The sequence below is a fragment of the Rousettus aegyptiacus genome, unplaced genomic scaffold (genome assembly GCF_014176215.1).
Source record: "Rousettus aegyptiacus isolate mRouAeg1 unplaced genomic scaffold, mRouAeg1.p scaffold_m13_p_1, whole genome shotgun sequence".
In the NCBI taxonomy this organism is placed as follows: Eukaryota; Metazoa; Chordata; class Mammalia; order Chiroptera; family Pteropodidae; genus Rousettus; species Rousettus aegyptiacus.
In genome coordinates this window covers 19972459-19990399 of record NW_023416284.1, presented here as the reverse complement: position 1 = coordinate 19990399, position 17941 = coordinate 19972459, and the positions used below count along the sequence as shown (strand labels likewise).

The following is a 17941-nucleotide window of genomic DNA, read 5'->3' as shown; positions in this document are numbered from 1 at the left end:
CTGCTACCATAGCCCCCCTCCCCTCAGTCTCTGGGGGTCCTGTACACCTCCAGGTCAGGCCTTACTCACCCCGAGAGTGGCCCTAGGAGGTGAAAGGAGGATATTTGATGCAACCTCCCTCCTGCCCTCCAGAGTGCACCTGGACAAGAGATTCACGGGGAGACTTTAAACCCCAATGGTGAGGGGGGCAGACACACACCAGCTGTCAGTGAAAAGCAAAAAGCACTGTTGTCAGAGCCTGAGAGCTGAAGAACCCTTTCATCACAGTCTGAGGGCAAAGGTAACATCTTTTCAGAGTCAGAGGAGAGGATAATATCCCTGTTAAGTGGCTGGAGAGCCAAACACGCATGTTGTAGTCAGACATCAGGCTAACCTGGTTGCTACAGTCAGAATAATAGCCATATCATCTCAGGGCACAGGATAATAGCTTTATTATAGTCAGAGGGTAGGCTGACGCTCTTTGCACAGACAGAATGCTAGACAACAAGCTGTTTAAGGAAACAGGCAGCATAACCCCATGTCCTTAAGAGGGCAAGACAACACCCACTGATTATGGTTGGAGAGTAGGGGAACACTTTTAATTTGTGTAGACTCAAGGCCATAGACTCTGTTAGAGGTACCACCTCCTGATCTTATACCACCTCCTGAACAGGTGGAAGACAGAACAAACACTCCTGCCCAGGCACCCAGGTGCAAGCAGCAACACTTTCTGTTATAGGCAGGAGGCAGGAACCCTGTCACAAGCAGCAAGCAGGCCAAGAATCTTCCTTTACCTTAGGGCCACACTGAGGGTGGCACCCATCATAGGCAGAAGGCCAGGTCATCAGTGTTAAGAGGAACACCAGGTGGCCTTTATCAAGCCCAAGAGCTGGGTCTTGTCCCCACCCAGAGGAATGTATAAATGCGTCACCACAACCCGAATTTACAGTGGAGTGAGCAGTTTGGGGGAGGGGAACCCACAGAGCATTGTTGGGGTTTGTGAGGTGGAAGCTGATGCAGTGTGCACCTCAGCTGCAAAGGAGAGGGGGAGACAGGAAATGGGTGGGGGGAAGAGGAAGCCTGAGTTGGAAAGTCAGACAAAGAGAGTAACACAGAAACAAAGGCTGAGAGATACAAAGTAGAAAAAAAAAAAAATCCTACAGAGCCCTGAGTCTGGGCTGCAGGCGTCAGTTCCCCTTGCTATGAACCTGAGCACTTCACAGGCTATTTCTCAGCCTCAGCATAATAGTAATAATACCACTGGTGACAGTAATGATAAGCAAGATGAGAGTTCACATTTATTGAGTACTTACTGTACATTATCCACTTAAGATATTTCCAACTACTTGTAGAGTAAGAATTGGCATTTCCATTTTAGATTCAGGAATTAAGGGACCTCCTCAAATTCTGATAGAAATAAATGGTAGCACTGGCTTTGAACCCAGGTTTACTAGATCCTGCATTCTTCGGCTGCCCGTTTACATGGTCACCTTCCATGAGGGTGATTTAAGATTTTAAGTTCTTTCTCAGTTCTGATCTTGATAAGACAGAGCAATAGAGCTAGAGTTGTGGGGGAGGTGGGGATCCATCACTTCTCTCCTGCAGTGGAATTCCTGGTTCCAGCAACAGATGACACTCAGCTCACTTGGGCCTGATAAATGATTGCAGAGACCTCGATGGGAGGCAGAGAGGGCATTTATTGAGGAGCCTGGGGACCTGTGAGCTCCCATTCCTAGCCCCTCCCACCCTCCGCCATGCCCCCAAACACACACACACACACACACACACACACACACACACACACACACACACACACACACAGAGCTGAGGCAGCAGCAGGGACAGGATGCAGGGGGAGGGGGCTTTATGTTCCCAGAGCTAAGTGTATCCACCAAACCCTACCCTGGCCAGGTGATGCTGCCTCTGGGGCACCCCATGCTTCCTCCTTTCCAGGTGGGCTTGGGAAAGGGTAGCGGGTGGCCCAGGAGGCACGCAGGTGCCCCTTAACAGAGGGTGAAGCGCCGGGCACTGATATTCATGCGTGTGAGGCCGAGGTGCCGCAGTGGTGGGGCCAGGGCCAGGCCGGCCCCTGGCTCCAGCTCCAACTCCAGCTCAGCCTCGTCCAGCAGCTCTTGATGCAGGTGACAGGTTTGCTCCACCTTCAGCCGATGCAGCTGTGCCCTCAGGCGTAGCAGCTGACCTGCCAGCTGCTGGTCCTGAGCCTGCATCTTCCTCTGCAGCCAAGAGGGGAGTGTCAGCCTGCTGGATTTGTCCTTAGGCTCTGGCCTATCTCTTCTGTCTATCGACACCCTGGGGCTTTGTACTAGCTATGTCCTCTTCAGCCCCTCTCACCCCAGCTTGCTTCCTCTCCACCTCTCTGCTCTTGCTCCACACTGGTGGCTCTAAAACTAAGATAAGGAGCCATTATATACAGATACAGGTGCCTGGGGCCCCATCCCAGATAACTAAGTGGAATCTCCAATTTGGAGCCTGGACATCTTTATATTTGCACATGTTGGGTTAAGAGGCATCTATTCAACATTTGCCTCCTCACATTCTCCCTACAGCATGCTCAGTGCCTTATTTTGTACTTCATAGTGTCTTTTGTACTTCACAGCCATTCCCAGAATAGGGGAGGCCGTGTCTTCCCCATCTGTAACTGGTGGCCACAAGCGCAGGGCTCTGTCCCAAGCCACAGAAACACAGGTCAGTGGATGAAATCCTTCTTCAGCAAGGCTCCCTGAATAAAACACTGAACAAATTCATTCCTGGCTCCTCAGCTTCCTGGACACAGCCACAGTAGTAGGCAGTTGCTGGAAGTGGGGTCTGTTTTCGTCCCTGACCCACACTTGTGGTCTTAAGCCCTAAGGAGAACTGTCCCCAAGGCCCTCTGCAAGACTGCCTACCCCACCAGACTCACCAGCTCTCCTCGGAGCCACTCAAGAGCAGAATCCATTGAGTCAAAGCCGCAGATGGCCCCTGGTCTCCCCAGCCCAGGTCTCGTTTGGGCCCTTCGCCAAGCCTGGCTCTGGACCTGGGCCGTCCACTCCAGATACGAAGGCCGCCGTGTCTGCAGCTGTAGCTTGGCCGTCAGCGCCTTCACAGAGTCCAGGCTCTCTTCCTCCTCATCCTCCTCCTCATCTTCACCCACAGCCTGGAATGTCAATGGCCCCAGGGACATGGTAGGTATGGGGTGAGTGACAGAACAAGGCTACAGCTCTGGGATTAGGGAAAGGCTGGCAATATTGCCCAGGGAGTGTTATGATGAATGTTCAAGGTGGGCCTGGAAGGCCGAGTGTTAGTGTGGGTGAATAGATGGGTGTGGGAGGTTGAGTGTGCAAGAGCTGAGATTTTTCTGGACTGCTAACCCTGGAGCCACGTGATGCCCATCCGGGTGGTAGCAGGAGGAGCCGTAGTCCTCTGGCCCCTTGGATGAATTTTATTGTCTTTGCCCAGAAGTAGACACCCAGTTCCCAGAAAGGAAGTTGCTGCAGGATAAGAAAAGCATCATCCACACTAGTCTTGGCCCTCTTCCCAAGACCCAAGTAAGGGAGTAGGGAGGCAACAGGAGGCTGACCAGCTGCCCCCAGTCCTCACTCATAACATTAGTCTTCAGCAAAATAATAGTGTCCAGAGCCTTGGCCTGAGGGTCAGGAGACTTGGGTTCTGGTGCTGGCTCTGTGGGGGCCCGGACATGTAACTGACTCTTTGTTGGACAGATCAATGATTTCAAGCTACACCCTAGGAACTTTAGGGTCCCTTGAAAATCCTTCAGGAACTAGGTGCTCGGTAAAGGCAGAGCTGTGGATGGGTTCCTGAGCCTACCTCTCCCAGTGGCCCCTTCCAGGGCTTCGACCAAAGTAATTCCCTTTTGTAAATTTTGTATTGGAATACAACATACACACAGAAAAATTCACGTATCGTAAACACACAGCTTGATGAAGCCTCCCAAACTGAATGCACTTATATAACTAGCACCCAAATCAAGCAACAGAGTACTATATTGCCAGGGTCCAGGCTGTCACTACTCTCCAAAGGGTAATACTACCCTAATTTCTGACAGTGTGGATTAGTTTAGCCTGTTTAAAAAATATACATACTTTCTAGTGATCACTCTTTAGCATGAATTAGAATCACCTGGAAAACTTGTTCCAAATGATTGCTAGGCTCCACTCTCAGAGCTTCTGATTTAATATGTGTGGAGCAGGGTGGCTCATAGTTTGTGCTTCTAATAAATTCCCATCCTGGCTGGTACTTCTGGTCTGGAATTTTACAATTTTATGTCTGGTTCCTTTCACAGAGTAGTTCCAATTTTATGTTTATATTATGGGTGTCTTCCTATGATTTTATATTTTTTATTTGAAAGAAAAGTTTTGTGTGCATGCATGTGCGCGCGCGCGCGCACACACACACACATACACGCGCACACACAAGCTTGGAACCTAGTGGACCAGAAGGCCCACTGAAGGCAAGCGTCTCTCTTATTCTTAGTAATCAGCACTTAACACAGTATAGGCACCAGTGTTTAAGAAATAAAATAATAATTAGGTGGACAGAAGGGTGGATCCTCCATTAAATTGTTTTAATCTCATGTAATTTACCAGTTTAAAGTGTATCTCTTGCCAGACTGAAAACCTTATGAACAGAACCTTCCTCAGTCATTATTGGGTTCCAACACCAAATACAGAGCCGAGCTCAGTGTATGAGCAATTCATTTTTGGTCAAAAGAATAGAGTGTTAGGGGATGGGACTCCAGAGGGCAGGTCTAAACCAGAAGTGGCTCCCATAGAGGGCGCCCTCAAACAGGGGCTTCCAGCTGTGGTGGGGGAGGGGCACCAGCCACACAGCTGTTTGCATTTAAGGTGGACCAAGGGATTTCCCCCACCCAGCCTTAGTAAAGGAGGAAGTAGACAGTTCCCAGATTCACACCCACACTTTCTACCCTTTCCACCAGGGTTCAGGAGAAGAGATGGCATTTTTCTTTCTTTTTTAAGTCAGCAGGAGTACCAGCACCTCAGATTAAAATATCAAAAACATTAAGTGCCTCCTGAGAATTATGCAGGAGGTTAAGGGTTTTAAGTGATTATTTCGCCCATTTCACAGATGATGAAATTGAGGTTCTGGCTGGGGTCTCACTAAGAGGTGCTCGCAATAAAAAAGGGAAATTCCTGTGAAACTGCGATCCCTTCTTCTAAGGGGCCTCTTAACAGCTGTCCTGCCGGTGTCGCCGGCTGCCCAGCCAGCTCCAGTCTTTTTCGGAGCCCGCACTCGCCCGGACGGACGCTCTTGGAATCTGTCCTTTTGCTGGGCCCCAGGCCCACCACAGACGGAACAGAGTTCTCAGAACTGATGCGTATGCGCCCAGCCCAAGCAGAGCAGAGCTCTTGCAGCGCGCAGAGGCGCACCCCCGTGCGGCAGGTTGCGCGTCACTGGCCACCACCTGTTGCTGTCTCCAGGGCCCCAGGCCAGTCCGGACCTGTGGCTGCTGCTGTTGCGTAGCGTCGACTCTATAAAGCCGTGAGCGTGGCGGGGGCGTCCCCGGAATTGGGGACCTCGCAGCTCTACAGGGAGAGGGGGAAGGGCAAGCGCAGTTGGAGCTGTTGGTCCTCCTCCCCATACAATATCCAATCTTATAAAATTGGTTTCTCCTCCCGTGGTGGAGGGCGGGGGACACTAAGCCTAAGCCCGTCCATCCCCAGGGTCGCGGGTGACTTCAGCACCATCACGCTGCGCTGTAAGGATCTGCGTGTGCTGCATCTAGACATAGAGGGCGTGGAAGCGACGCTTGACATCTCCCACTCCATCGAGGTACGTCAAGGGTGCACCTGAGGTCCTTAAGCTACCCCAATCCCGCAACGAGGGTAGTAAACAAGGGCTACTGAGCAAGGGTAGTTAGCAGCCAGTGTTATCCCGGGGCATAGCTAATGGCAAGGGGATGCAGGATGGTTTGAAACACTTGGCGAGGAGGGAGCTGGAAGGGCGCAATGAGATAATTCCGACCTTTCCCAGATCCTCTGACTTCCTTCCCCAGGCGTTATCTTTCCTGGAATCGGTCATCACCTCCTATCCATTCTTCTACCGTCCCAAGGATTTGAGATGGGGCGATGCCTGGCACTTCCACCCGCCCGAATGCTACTACAAGTGAGTAGCTCGGGAAGTGATTGCGGTCCTGGGGACCTGTGGATGTGGAAGCATTGCGCCCGGAAGGGGCGCGGGGATGTGGCACTCACTGGGCACTCTAAACCTGGCTTCTGCCCTTCCTTGCGCTGCAGACTTATGCATGGCGGCTGAGTGAGGTGAACGAGGACTTCAGTTTGTGCGCTAGTTACCCTCGCGCTGTGATCGTGCCTCGTACGGTGGACGACGATGCCCTGGAGTGCAGTGCCCGCTTCGGCCAGGGAGGCCGCTTCCCAGTGCTTAGCTACTACCACACCCTCAGCAGAACTGTGAGCCCCACTCCTCTCCAAATTCTGTCGCTAGCACCAACCGCGTCCCTTCTGGGCCCTTTTCTACATTGGGGGGGCCAGTTCGGTGCCTTGGCTCCTGCTCTTCCCAGAAGCGCCGTGTCGCGCCTCCAATAGGCCCAGCCCGCTCAGCTTAATCCTGCCTTTGCCGACTCTGGCCCCGCCCCTCTCCGGGGTATCGGAGTTTAGGCTCTCTAGCCCCGACCCTGGCGGGTCTGGTAAACTGAAGCCTAGTCTCTTTGTCAACCCAGGACCCGCCCACAGTCTACTCATCCGGTCCCTCCCCCTCTATGCCAAAAGCCACCCAGACTCGTGTCCGAGTTCCTCCCGTGAAGGTCCTTCTCCCCCGGTCCACCCCTGCCAGCTCTGACCCACTTCAGTGAGTAGACTCTGTCCTGAGCGGGGTCCCTGAACCAGGGCTGGTGGGTACGGCTTCTGGAGCAGAGTCCCTGTTGGCTGGTGCTGTCACGTTCCAGCTAGCCCCTGACGCTGCGTTGAGGATGAGGAGTTGCTGCGAGCTGTGCTGGCGGCGGCCCCCCATGGGGCCTGGGGCTTCATTGTGGACACACGCTCGGCCCAGACCTCTAAACAGGCCCGCATAACTGGCGGTGGCACTGAGGCCAAGGTCGGCTACCCTGGCTGGAAACGGCTGCACTGGCCGCTGGAGAAGTAAGGAGTCTTCCCATCCTCTCCTAGGCTCTCTCCTTCAGGACTCTTCATGAATGGGGATGGAGGATGGGGAATGAGTGTCTTCCAGGAACCTTGAGGACTGTTAGGCTTTTGCTGGTAGCCATCCTGCCAGATGGCCATCCCGACTTGTACACCCCTACTGAGAGAGCTCTTTACTCCCACAGCACCCCAACTCTACTGTAAAGAAAAAGCACCTCTTTACATCAAACTAAAAATTGTCTTCCAGGAACGACCTCCACACACACACACACACCCACACCCGGCTCCCCCGCACCAGGGCTGTACCTGCATAGCAGTATCATCTATTCCCTCTGTCTCCGGATGATTTTAGTACCAAGACAAGGTCCTGAGAGAATTTTTGTGCTTGGAGGAGAGTGCACTGCCCCCCTACCCAGAATACAAGACTGTTTATTTATGTATTCAACCAACACTTTGAGAACAGAGGCTGAGGTGGTGGGCAGTAAATGGGCAGAGTTCAATGTGATAAGTAGCAGCACAGAGGAGGCACCTCTCTCTTAGTATAGGTAGTCCGAAGAAAGTTTTCCTGAGAGTAGGATGCTTTAGCTGAGCCCGGAAAGAGGAGGAGGAATTAGCCAGAAAGTGGAAGGACATTCCATATGAAAGGTACTGTAGGTATATAGGAGCAGGGAGCCTGGTCATTTGTTCTGTTTGGGGAACTGCAAGTACTTCAGTATGGTGGGAGTGTAGAGTATGAGGTGGAGGTAGAGAATGGTGGGACTAAAGGGGTAACAGGGGCCAGAGTAAAGGTTTTGAATGTCAAGATTTTGAGTTTAGACTTAATCCTAAAGGCAGTGAAGAGCCAGTGAAGGCTTTTAAACAGAATGTAAAGTACAGCACAGGGAATATAGTCAATAATATAATAACTATGTATGGTGTCAGATGGGTACTAGACTTATGGGGTGATCACTTCCTAAGGTATATAAATATCTAATCACTATGTTGTACACCTGAAACTAATATTGTATGTCAACTGTAATTGAACAATAATAAAAAAAAGATTTTCTGGCAGGAGGTCACTGTTGATCTTGAGCAGTTTCTGGGAAGCAGCAGATGCCAGAATCCCAAGAGCATTGTGTTCCTCTCGTCATACTGGGGCTCCCCAGTAAATACTGTGTTGCTCCCATCAGATTGGGGTACTTAAGACATTGTGATACTTCTATCAAATTGGGGATTTCCCAGGGCATTCTGCATTCCCCCAGAGGGTCATGTGATCCCTTTCCAGGTAATGCTGTGCCCCCAAACAGAGTAAGTCACCCCCAAAGGATTTTGGGTCTTTTCTATCAGATTGGGGAATTCCCAAGGATCATGACTTATTTCCGTCAGATTAAGTGGGCTCCCCAACCTGTCCTGGGTCCCTCTTGTCTGATGGGCCTCTCTGAGGGTTGTGTCTCCCTCTTCGGTCTGGAGCATTTGTTTCCAGGCTGTGCTCCCCACAGCTTGGGCTTGGGAAGGAATGACCAAACTCCCACTTGTGCAGGTGGCAGCCTCTACAGGAGAGTTTCCTGCACCTAGTGGAGGCCTGTGAGGACCTGGAGCAGAGAATAGACCACTGGCTTAGTCGACTAGAGAGCTGCCACTGGCTGGCTCATGTGAAGAAGGCACTGAGCACTGCCTGCCTAGCAGCCCAGGGCATGGAGAGGTAAGATCCCCACCCTAGGAGACAGAATGCGGCACGGCTCTCAATCCCTGGGCACATGTCTTAGTGAGCAAATACAGCTTAGAACTGGGTACATTCTATTCCTGGCCCACGAACCCAAGGTGGGAAAGGACTGGCCTCAGTTGATAAGCCCTGCACCCACAGGGAAGGGGCCTGGTTCCTGGCGCTTGGGGCTGAAGGCACTGACAGCACCCTGCTTGTGACTTTGCTGGCCCAACTCATCCTGGACCCCTTGAGTCAGACAATGGCTGGATTCCAGGAACTGGTGGAACGGGAGTGGATCCAAGTAAGTGGCCACCCAGCCCCAACCCTACCCTCCACCCAGAAGCCCCACTTCCTTGTGCCCATCGCTCTGCCCCTTCCCAGGCTGGCCACCCTTTCCAGCTGCACTGTGCCCACTCAGCTTTCTCCCACACCCGCCCCAAGCACAAGGCACCCACCTTTCTCCTCTTCCTGGACTGTGTATGGCAGCTGGGCCGCCAGTTCCCGCTGTCACTGGAGTTTGGGGAGGGGCTGCTGTTGGCGCTGTTTGGGCATGCCTATGCCTCCCTCTTTGGCACCTTCCTCTGCAACAGCGAAAAGGAGAGGTGAGCTAAGGGGGTGTCAAGGCGGGTCATGGGGCAGACATCAGAGAGTCAGATACCTGCTGCATTAGCACCTTATTTCTTTGGAAGATATCCTTCCCTTTCAGATGAGTTTCTCTTAGGAAAAATCCTAGTGTCTTCTTTCCCTACCTCCAAATTTCACACTTCCCCTTAAATTTTGCAAACCCAGAGATGGATGGGTCCAAAGTTAATCCACTCTGTCCATAGCCAATAACAATTGCACCCCCAGCTTAAAAACAAGAACTGAAAGGGTAAGTTGCTGCTAAAATAAATCTTTTCTGAGGCTCTCTATCACTTCGTAAGGTTGATTCTAGTGAGGCAACAGAAGTTGAAAACTGAGTCCAATTGTTTGGGCTCAGATTCTGGCTCCATCACTCACCCGCTGGGTGATCATAAGCAAAACTGTCTCAGTTTGCTCATCAGTAGCAAGGAGAGGATCATGATCGCAGCCATAATCTGAGGTGGTGGTGATGTGAGGATTAGTGGAGTAAAAGCATGGAAAGTGCTTAGCACAGTGCTTGGCATACAGTGGGCACACAAGTGATAGTTATTTTTGTTTGGTTTCATATGCTCCCAATAAGCCCCCCAAAAGCCATCTTTCTCTCATCAGACTGAAAGGGAGGGAGGGTTCACTGCTCTCCAGGAAGGTGGAGATCATGGTCAGTTATCTTTTATTGCCTAGCTTCTTTCTTTTCATTAACTCTACTCACGAGTCAACCAGGTTAGAAACTGTTATCTTTGTTTACCTCACTCCCCCCATCCTTCATGTTTAGCCATTCTCCTAAAAATTTCTTAAGTTAGCCCTCTCTTGTCAAAGGCCCCGCCTACCAACCCCAATCTGAATTTTCCATGTGGATCATTGGAAGAGCCTCACACTGCTCTATCTCCACTTTCATCATTCATCAGTATCAGCATTCACATTGGGCCCTTTCCCACTTTCTTGCTTTCACTCATGCAGTTCCCCCTTGTAAGTACTTTCGAGTTTTTACACACCTAGTGAACATCTGCTGCTAGACACAGCTCCAATGGCACATTCCTAATTAGCCTTCCCTAACACTTTCAGGCAAAGCTAGGCAGAACTCTTTTAAGAACTAGGCTTTGTCTTGTTCCACCTCACTGGAGTGCATAGTACAAGATCTGACTGGCAGTAGTAACATTTGCAGGAAAAGAGAGAGGTTATCACTGCCTCAAGGTAGCTGTCATGCTACCAACCAGGGCCCTCCGTTCAGAATGCCAGAGTGCCTGGCTGAGTCTAGAAACTCTCTCCCTCCAGAAGCCTGTGTAAAGTAAGAACTCGCGCACACTCATTGTGGTCTGGGCTCAACCAGCCAAAAGAACAACGAAAACTCTGGAACCCACTCTATGTCCATAATCCCTCGGCCATCTGGCCTTCTGTGGAGCCTCGGAGCCTGCGACTGTGGCAAGGTACGCCCCCCACACCACTTTCTTCCCTGGGGGTTACACCCTCTGATCAGCTTCTTTACCTGTCTTCCTCTTCCTCCTCAGGCCTGTTTCTGTGCTGGACCCGCCCACCTGAGGCTTCAGAGGTAGCATGGGAGAAAGTGTGGCAAATAGTGACAGATGCAGAGAACACAGAAGGCTCTCAGCCAACAGTTTCAGCCTCTGAGCCCCAGCCCTAAGCGCTGGCTCCTTGGATAGTGGCTGAGACAGTCCCGAGACCTCTCCAGGCCCCTGAGCACCTTTGGACCTTGAATGAAGGTGCCTGCAACCACCCTAGCCCACAATACTGAAGTTCCAGGTTTGAAGTGTACAAAGTGTAGGGAGAAGGTCCAGGTAATAAAGGTATACCCATGACTTATGTTATCAGCTTGCTGGGGTGTCACACTGAGAAGGGAAAATGATTAAACAGACCCCATAAAATATCTGACCAGAAAACATTTATTTCCAAACTAATTTATTATTCTTCAGAGTCCAAAACTTTCTGTGAGCCCTGACCTGGAAACCTTTCCCTGGACAGGATGGAAATCCAGCTTCTTAAGCCTCAAACTCAAATTCAAAGTACTGTGAGTCGAAATAGTGGATGCGGACATAACCATCTTCTCCGCCGCTGCTGTAGCTGGAAAGAGATAGCCAAGGACCAGTCAGATGCCTGCTCCAGGGGATGGGAAAGGGGCAGAGGGTAGGCCTGTGGGGTAGGGACCAGACCAGGGCTGAGCTCAGCTCTCTTCACCAGGCCCTACCTCTTGCCATCAGGATGGAAGGCAACACTGTTGATAGGTCCGAAGTGACCCTTGACTCTTCCAAACTCTTCTTCAAAGGCCAAGTGGAAAAACCTTGGAAGAGAGGGTGGTGAGAATAGATAGTTAATTCATTCTCCATCTCCTTCCAAAACACTTCGAGGTACCACTGCCCAATGCAAAATATAAAGTGGGGAAACTGGGATAAGGGGAAATGAATGAACAAAATCAGATGAAGTTAGGGGAAGACTGGACCCAAACAGCTGCCTACATACATAGCTGACACTTCCTTACCATGCATGTGCTGGGCAGTGCTTAATAAGAATTAATTCATTTGTTTAATCTGCACAATTTTATGAGGTAAGTATATTACCAGTGACCCCATTCATTATACAGCTGAGGATAACTGGGCACAGAGAATACAATATCTAAGGTATGAGAGTTCATGCTCGTAACTGCTGTACTACACACTTGTCACAAGAGGGCCACAAATCTTGCTGGACTTTCTGGTAGCCAGTAAATAAAGGAAGTCTCAATTACATGGCTTGTGTCCATTATGAAAGACATTCCACATGAGGTTTCAGTTTGGAAGAACTCCTCCCCCTTTACCTGGCCTCAAACTTGCCAATCCTAGTGGAGGTAGTGGTTACATCCATGGCTTCCTGACCACCACCCAACACCACCTGTAGGGAAGAAGAAACCCTAGATAGGCCCAAAGGACATGCGAGCCCATTTTGTTTTAACCCCCCTCCCTACAAACTTTTAATATCTCCTGCATCAGAATGGGAAGACACTAAGGATAGGGGACATCGGCCACCCTCCATCCTGTCCCTGGGGCTCCTCAATCCTTCAGCCTTGTAGATGCTATGGTAATCTCCTCTGCCTGGTGCTATTTTCCTCCAGAGTTCATATCTTAATTGCTAGACAAACATCTAGACCTGGAAGCATTTTGAAGCTCAAGCAGAAAGCCTAGGTGAGGTTCCCTTACATGGTCGTAGTTGGGAGAGAGGGCAGCTGAGTTGACGGGACGTTCTGTCCGGAAAGTCTTCTGATGTTCAAGGGTTGTGGAGTCAAAGAGCTGAAGAGAGAAGGCAGGGGAAAAAAATCTGTAAAAGGAGCCCTCTTGGGGGCAGTCAGGCAAACTGAGAGCTGAGCAGGAGGGTGAGAGCAGCCCTGCCAGACTCCTTGCCTTTGCTCACCTTGGCTGTGTTGTCCTTGGATGCAGTGACAAACATGGTCATGTCCCTGGATAACTGGATGTCGTTGATCTGACGAGAGTGCTCCTTAACATTCACCAATACCTCTCCAGACTGGGGAAGAAAGAGTAAGGCTCTGAATAGCCTAAACCCCACTAGCACCAACGCTCAGCCAGGGTTCCATACTGCTTCCTATCTCATTAAGGGGAGGGGAGGTCTGGGTTGGGACTAAGTCTCTCCACAATCAAAATTTATTCACTCTCCCCAGCTCACATCTACATCTTAACCTGTACAAGTTTCATGAACACTGCTACTCCATCTGGGAAAACATATGCTTATGGTGACAAATCTATGGATCTATTAATCATCATATTAAACATAATGGTAGAACAAATATTTTTCCACAAATATTTATTGAACAGCTACTATTTGCCAAGGATTATGCTAAGCACTGAACAATACCTTACTTCATTTAATCCTCACAACAATCCTATTCTGTGGGTATTTTAATGGAAAATTTAAAAGGGAGAAACTGAGGTTCAGAGAGGGTGTAACTTTGAGATCGTGCAACTAGTAAGAGCCTGAGTTCATACCCCTTCCCTACCATGGTCAGGGACATAGTCCATGAGGACTGCTGCATGTCCGCCTTTTCTTAGGTTTTCTCACAGAGCCTTTTCATCTGATTCCCCTTCCCACAATCTGCTAGACCGAAGTACAAAGGACAGAGTTTTAGAGCCTGCCCTTAAAAGTACTTCTTGAGCTTTAATTTCTCTATTTATAAAAAAAGTTTACTGAAAGCCCACCACCCGGGGTCAATGTAAGGATACTGGGGCTGTGTCTTGTTTGACTTTGTTGTAACAGGTACCTGGCCTATGCTCTGTAAACATTTGTTAGATTACTAAAAGGTCTTAAGTACTGTGCCTCACACATATCAGACCCTCAGAAAACACTTCCTTTCCCTTAGAATATATAAAAATATATATTTTTATTTTATATATTCTAAGGGAAAAAATGTATTTTTGTTGTCTCCATCAATTTGGACACATGGTAGGGATGCATCTGGCTCCATTTCGGGGAACACGCACCAGTTTTGCAGTCTGGCCTAACTAGGGGCACAGATCAGCTCCACTATTTGCTAGCATCAAGCATTATTTAGGCCTTTGACCTTGGTTCCCATTCCCTTCCTGGAGGTAGGCCTGGGGCCGAATGGACCATGGTCAGTGCTTGCTGAATGACAAACCTTTACGGTATTACATTCCAGCATTCCCCAGGAACGTTAAGTACCCAACTCAGAAATCTAAGACAGCCTGGACTTTATTTTTGCTCTACCCACCCCATCTCATCTGTCATCCTTAGATATCTTTTGACTGTCAAATACTCCATTTCTCAGGGCTAATGCCCTGTTCAGACCCATTCTCCAAACTGTAGCTTGCAAAGCTTTCTAAAGAGGAAACTGGATCATTAATAATCATTTAAAGATTCCCTACTGCCTAAAAGAAAATCACAATGCCTTGGCTCCTGACACTCAAAAAATTTAGTCCCTGTCGACCTTCACCAATACCGCATTCCAATGATGCCCATGTCTGATTCACTTCTTCATCCTCAGAGCCTGGCACAGTGCCTGGCACTCTATGATGGCACAAAAATGCTTAACTGTGATCATTATTAACAGTTCCTGAGTAATCTGACAAGTTTTTTAAACACCTGATGTCATTAGATCCTTGAAACATTTTACGGATAAACAAGTTTGCCCAAGATCACATAGCTCAAAGTGGTAAAATTTGTATTTGAATTCATCCCTTGCTCTTAACCACTGTGTTATCCTGGCTTTTGTAGGGAATCATTCTGGTGGGCTCGGGCCCCACCCAGTCCCTTACCTTTGCACTATACTGGTTGAGCTCTCCACTCTCATGGCCCGCAATGATGCACTCCCCCAGGGGTCCCCAAACGGCACTGGTGATCTTGGAGTCATTGCAAGGGATCTTCATGTAAGGCTCATTGTTGTCTGTGAGGAGCAGCAGATGTCAGGCCCTGGGCTTTGGAGCTGCACCCTTTACTTCAACCCCAGTCCCAGCCCCAGTCCTTACCGATTTGGCTCGGATCCCGCAGGTCAAAGAAACTTACGAAGCACTGGTAACCCATCTGCTTATCCGTGGAGAACATGATGATGTTGCCCCCAAAGTCAAAGCCACATGTCCGGACGGCTGAGTTGGTCTTGAGTAGGGCCAGCTGCTTCCCTGGGGACAGGAATAGTCTGGGCTATCTCTTGCCCACTGCCACCACAGGGAGAATACCACACCTGCCTATTGTTGCATCTCTATTTCTCCTGCTCTAGTAACTCCAACTCACCACCCTCCTCTTCCTCACTATGTTTTGGCTCAAGTCTTTTAACTTCTTCCCCACAGTCCCTCCTGAGACATCCTGCTTATGTGACACTGTTCATGGTGGACTGCAAGATATCTGTCTTCCCCTCAGAATGTGCTCCTCCACAGGAAAGACCTACTCTAATTTCTCTGTGTGTCCCCAGTGCCCAGCAGAGACCTGGCACAGAATTGGGTGCCCAGTAAGTATTTACTAAATAGAGTAGCTTAAAAGGATCTTGTCTTTAGTCTCAGTTCTTCCAATGCACCAGACTGCTACCTGAGCTTGCTAAAACTAAACACAGAGCACCACTCTTCACTGCTCAGGGGCCTCCACAGCATACCAAGTCCTATAGGACAAAGCCAAGCTCCTGAGTTTGGCATTCAAGGCCTGTTCTGGTCCTAGCCTGCTTCGTCTTCTCCACTGGTTGTCTACTTCATCCCCTAAGAAGTAGGAACTCCTGCCAGAGCAGATGACTTGGACATGACACTTTGCCATGCTTTCATTCCTGCATGTGCCAAAGTGATGACCTCTTTCTCATCCTTTAAGCCCCTGCTCATATGACATTTACCTTGGGAAACCTTCCTGGGTTGCTTCCATCCCCATCCCAGTTGTCCCCTTCTGACCTTTCCACAGTGCTCTATGCTTCCTCTAACATGGCTTATATCTTACTGTAGTGATTCTTCTCTTGTCTGTCTTCCTTATTTTCTTATCTGTCTCTTGTTCCCTAGACTAGGAACCATTTTTGAATTTACCTCTATTTCCTCGGAACCTGTTCACTTAAACAGTACACTGCAGTTCCTCGGTGTTTGCTGAAAAATGAATGACCCAGGCTTACCTGTTTCACAGTCCCAGAGACGACAACTGTTGTCAGCTGAGCCAGTGAGGACATGTTTGGTGTCCCCTGAAGAGGGTGTTAAGAAACATGACCAAGTTCACCTGAGCCCAACCGAATCACCTCCCTGTTCAGCCCCAGAGAGCCCTTCTTTCTCTCTTACCACAAAGCATTCTAACCTCCTCATTTAGAACTGGAACCTGTCTTAAATGTTCCCCCAAGCAGTGAACACACCGGGAAGTAGGGGGAAGGTATCATTCTCTGGATACACGATAGCATCCCAAATTCCTATCTCCAAGTCAACAGCCTCTCCATTGTTGGCAGACCCTGAGAACATGAGACTCAGAGGAAAGACAAGGATACAGTCAGCGTCCACACACCACACCGCTCCAGTATGGCCCATGTAGGTGCCCAGCCTCTCACCATTTACAGAGTACCATACATTGACAATCTGGAGGAGTCAAAGACAAAGTGACAAGATGGTACACTCCCAGGTAGAGCAATAGCCTATTTTGCCTCAAGAACATTCAGCACCCTCTAGCCAGGCCAGATTCTGCCCTCTCCTGCTCATCTCTTGGGAAACAGCAGGTTGCTGGTAGAAAGATCAATTTCTGGATTCTCCTCCTTCCTGCAGGTAAGTGTCAGGGGAATCAGGAGGCTTCAAAAATGTCTCCATTTGCCGCTGTCCCAGCCCCAGACTCCTAAACACTCAGAAAAATAAAAGGTCGAGTTGAGTGCCAGTCAAGAAAAACAGGAGCTTTGGTGTCCTGTCCAAGTGGGAGCTGTTGATAGTAGGTAAGCCTGGGTTCCATTCCCTGCTATGCCATCATCTCTTCATGTTATCTCCAATACAGTGCCTCTCCCCTCTAAACTTCAGTAAAATGACCATGACAATAATGCCTTCTTCAAAGGTAGCCGTGAGGCTATGCCGATAAAATGACGTCTAAGGAATTTAAAATATAAGTGACTAACATTAATTAGGCACTCATACACACCAGGTTCTGTGTGAAGTTCACTACTTAATGATCTCAGATAACTCCATGAAGGAGGTACGACTAGTACCCATATTTTACAAAAAGGGAATCTTGAAGTTTAAAAAGGTTAAATGACATGCTCAAAGTCACAATGCTAGTGCATGCAGGAGTCAGGATTCAAATCAAGTCTGTTTGGCTTCAGAGCCCCCACTGTTGGCCATTAAAAGTTAACAGCTTCCATATGAAAGGTGCTTCAAAAAGTGAAGGGCTGATTGTACTCAGTGAATAGCAGGCGAGGGCCCAGAAAGACTGACTGAAAAAGGACCAAGGACACCTTTATCAGCTTTCCCCTCGTTTGTTCGCCTATCCTGGCATAATAGTTTTGTTTTTCCCCAGAACAGTCTCCTGATCCCCTGAACGAAATGACCCTAGTCCCGCCTCCCTGGTCTCTTGCTTTTCTTCTCCTCAGGTATGCCGTCCTTCTACCAGCAATTAAGTTCTTTCCCATCTTTCCCGGTAGAATGCTCTCGCCCACCTACTGCCGGTATGGCCTCTCCCTAATTTTTAGAGTAGGGTGCTCTTTGGTTCCCAGTTCGCAGCAAAACTGGATTGTCCGTCCATTGCCCTAGCAAAATGAATTCTCCTCCTGTCGCCTCCCTACCCCCGCCTCTGCCTGGTCCTGCCCACACTCACAGGGTCCTTGGCCACAGTGAACAGGAGGTCTCCTTCGCGGTTGTACTTAATTTGTGTAATGGACCGCTCATGGCCCTGCAGCAGGATCGGCTTCTGTGGGGATAGGACAGGAGCGTCAGCGCCCAGAAGTGGCCCCTGCCCCAGCCCCGGACCCCGAGAGCAACACCCTCAACTCCGTGGAACTCACCATGCCTGCGGTGACGCCAGGAAAGGCGCGACGTGAGCAGTACCGGAAGGGGTTTGACGCCACTTCCGAATTATGGGTCTC

At 49.6% G+C, this 17941-nt stretch overlaps 3 protein-coding genes across 3 annotated transcripts; 1 reads left to right on the top strand and 2 right to left on the bottom strand.

Moving 5' to 3' along the window:
• Nucleotides 1–35: 35 nt before the first annotated feature.
• On the bottom strand, nucleotides 36–4321 carry FAM167B (family with sequence similarity 167 member B). The gene is made up of 2 exons (XM_016150457.2): nucleotides 2900–4321; nucleotides 36–2213 (listed from the first exon to the last, which is right to left on the bottom strand). Exons 1-2 carry the CDS (start codon nucleotides 3158–3160, stop codon nucleotides 1983–1985), a joined length of 492 nt encoding a protein of 163 aa, XP_016005943.1. The 5' UTR covers nucleotides 3161–4321; the 3' UTR covers nucleotides 36–1982.
• Nucleotides 3168–11182, top strand: LOC107513562 (myotubularin-related protein 9-like). Its single transcript, XM_016150383.2, has 11 exons — nucleotides 3168–3172; nucleotides 5398–5496; nucleotides 5679–5787; nucleotides 6011–6120; nucleotides 6252–6262; nucleotides 6929–7112; nucleotides 8632–8793; nucleotides 8956–9097; nucleotides 9178–9398; nucleotides 10690–10841; nucleotides 10923–11182. The coding sequence occupies exons 1-11, from the start codon at nucleotides 3168–3170 to the stop codon at nucleotides 11054–11056; spliced, it is 1329 nt and encodes a 442-aa protein (XP_016005869.2). The 3' UTR covers nucleotides 11057–11182.
• A 115-nt stretch (nucleotides 11183–11297) lies between these two features.
• Nucleotides 11298–17940, bottom strand: EIF3I (eukaryotic translation initiation factor 3 subunit I). The gene is made up of 11 exons (XM_016150456.2): nucleotides 17861–17940; nucleotides 17674–17766; nucleotides 16370–16457; nucleotides 16010–16075; nucleotides 14898–15047; nucleotides 14688–14815; nucleotides 12814–12924; nucleotides 12603–12692; nucleotides 12224–12297; nucleotides 11618–11710; nucleotides 11298–11493 (listed from the first exon to the last, which is right to left on the bottom strand). Exons 1-11 carry the CDS (start codon nucleotides 17861–17863, stop codon nucleotides 11412–11414), a joined length of 978 nt encoding a protein of 325 aa, XP_016005942.1. The 5' UTR covers nucleotides 17864–17940; the 3' UTR covers nucleotides 11298–11411.
• Between the last annotated feature and the right edge of the window lies 1 nt (nucleotide 17941).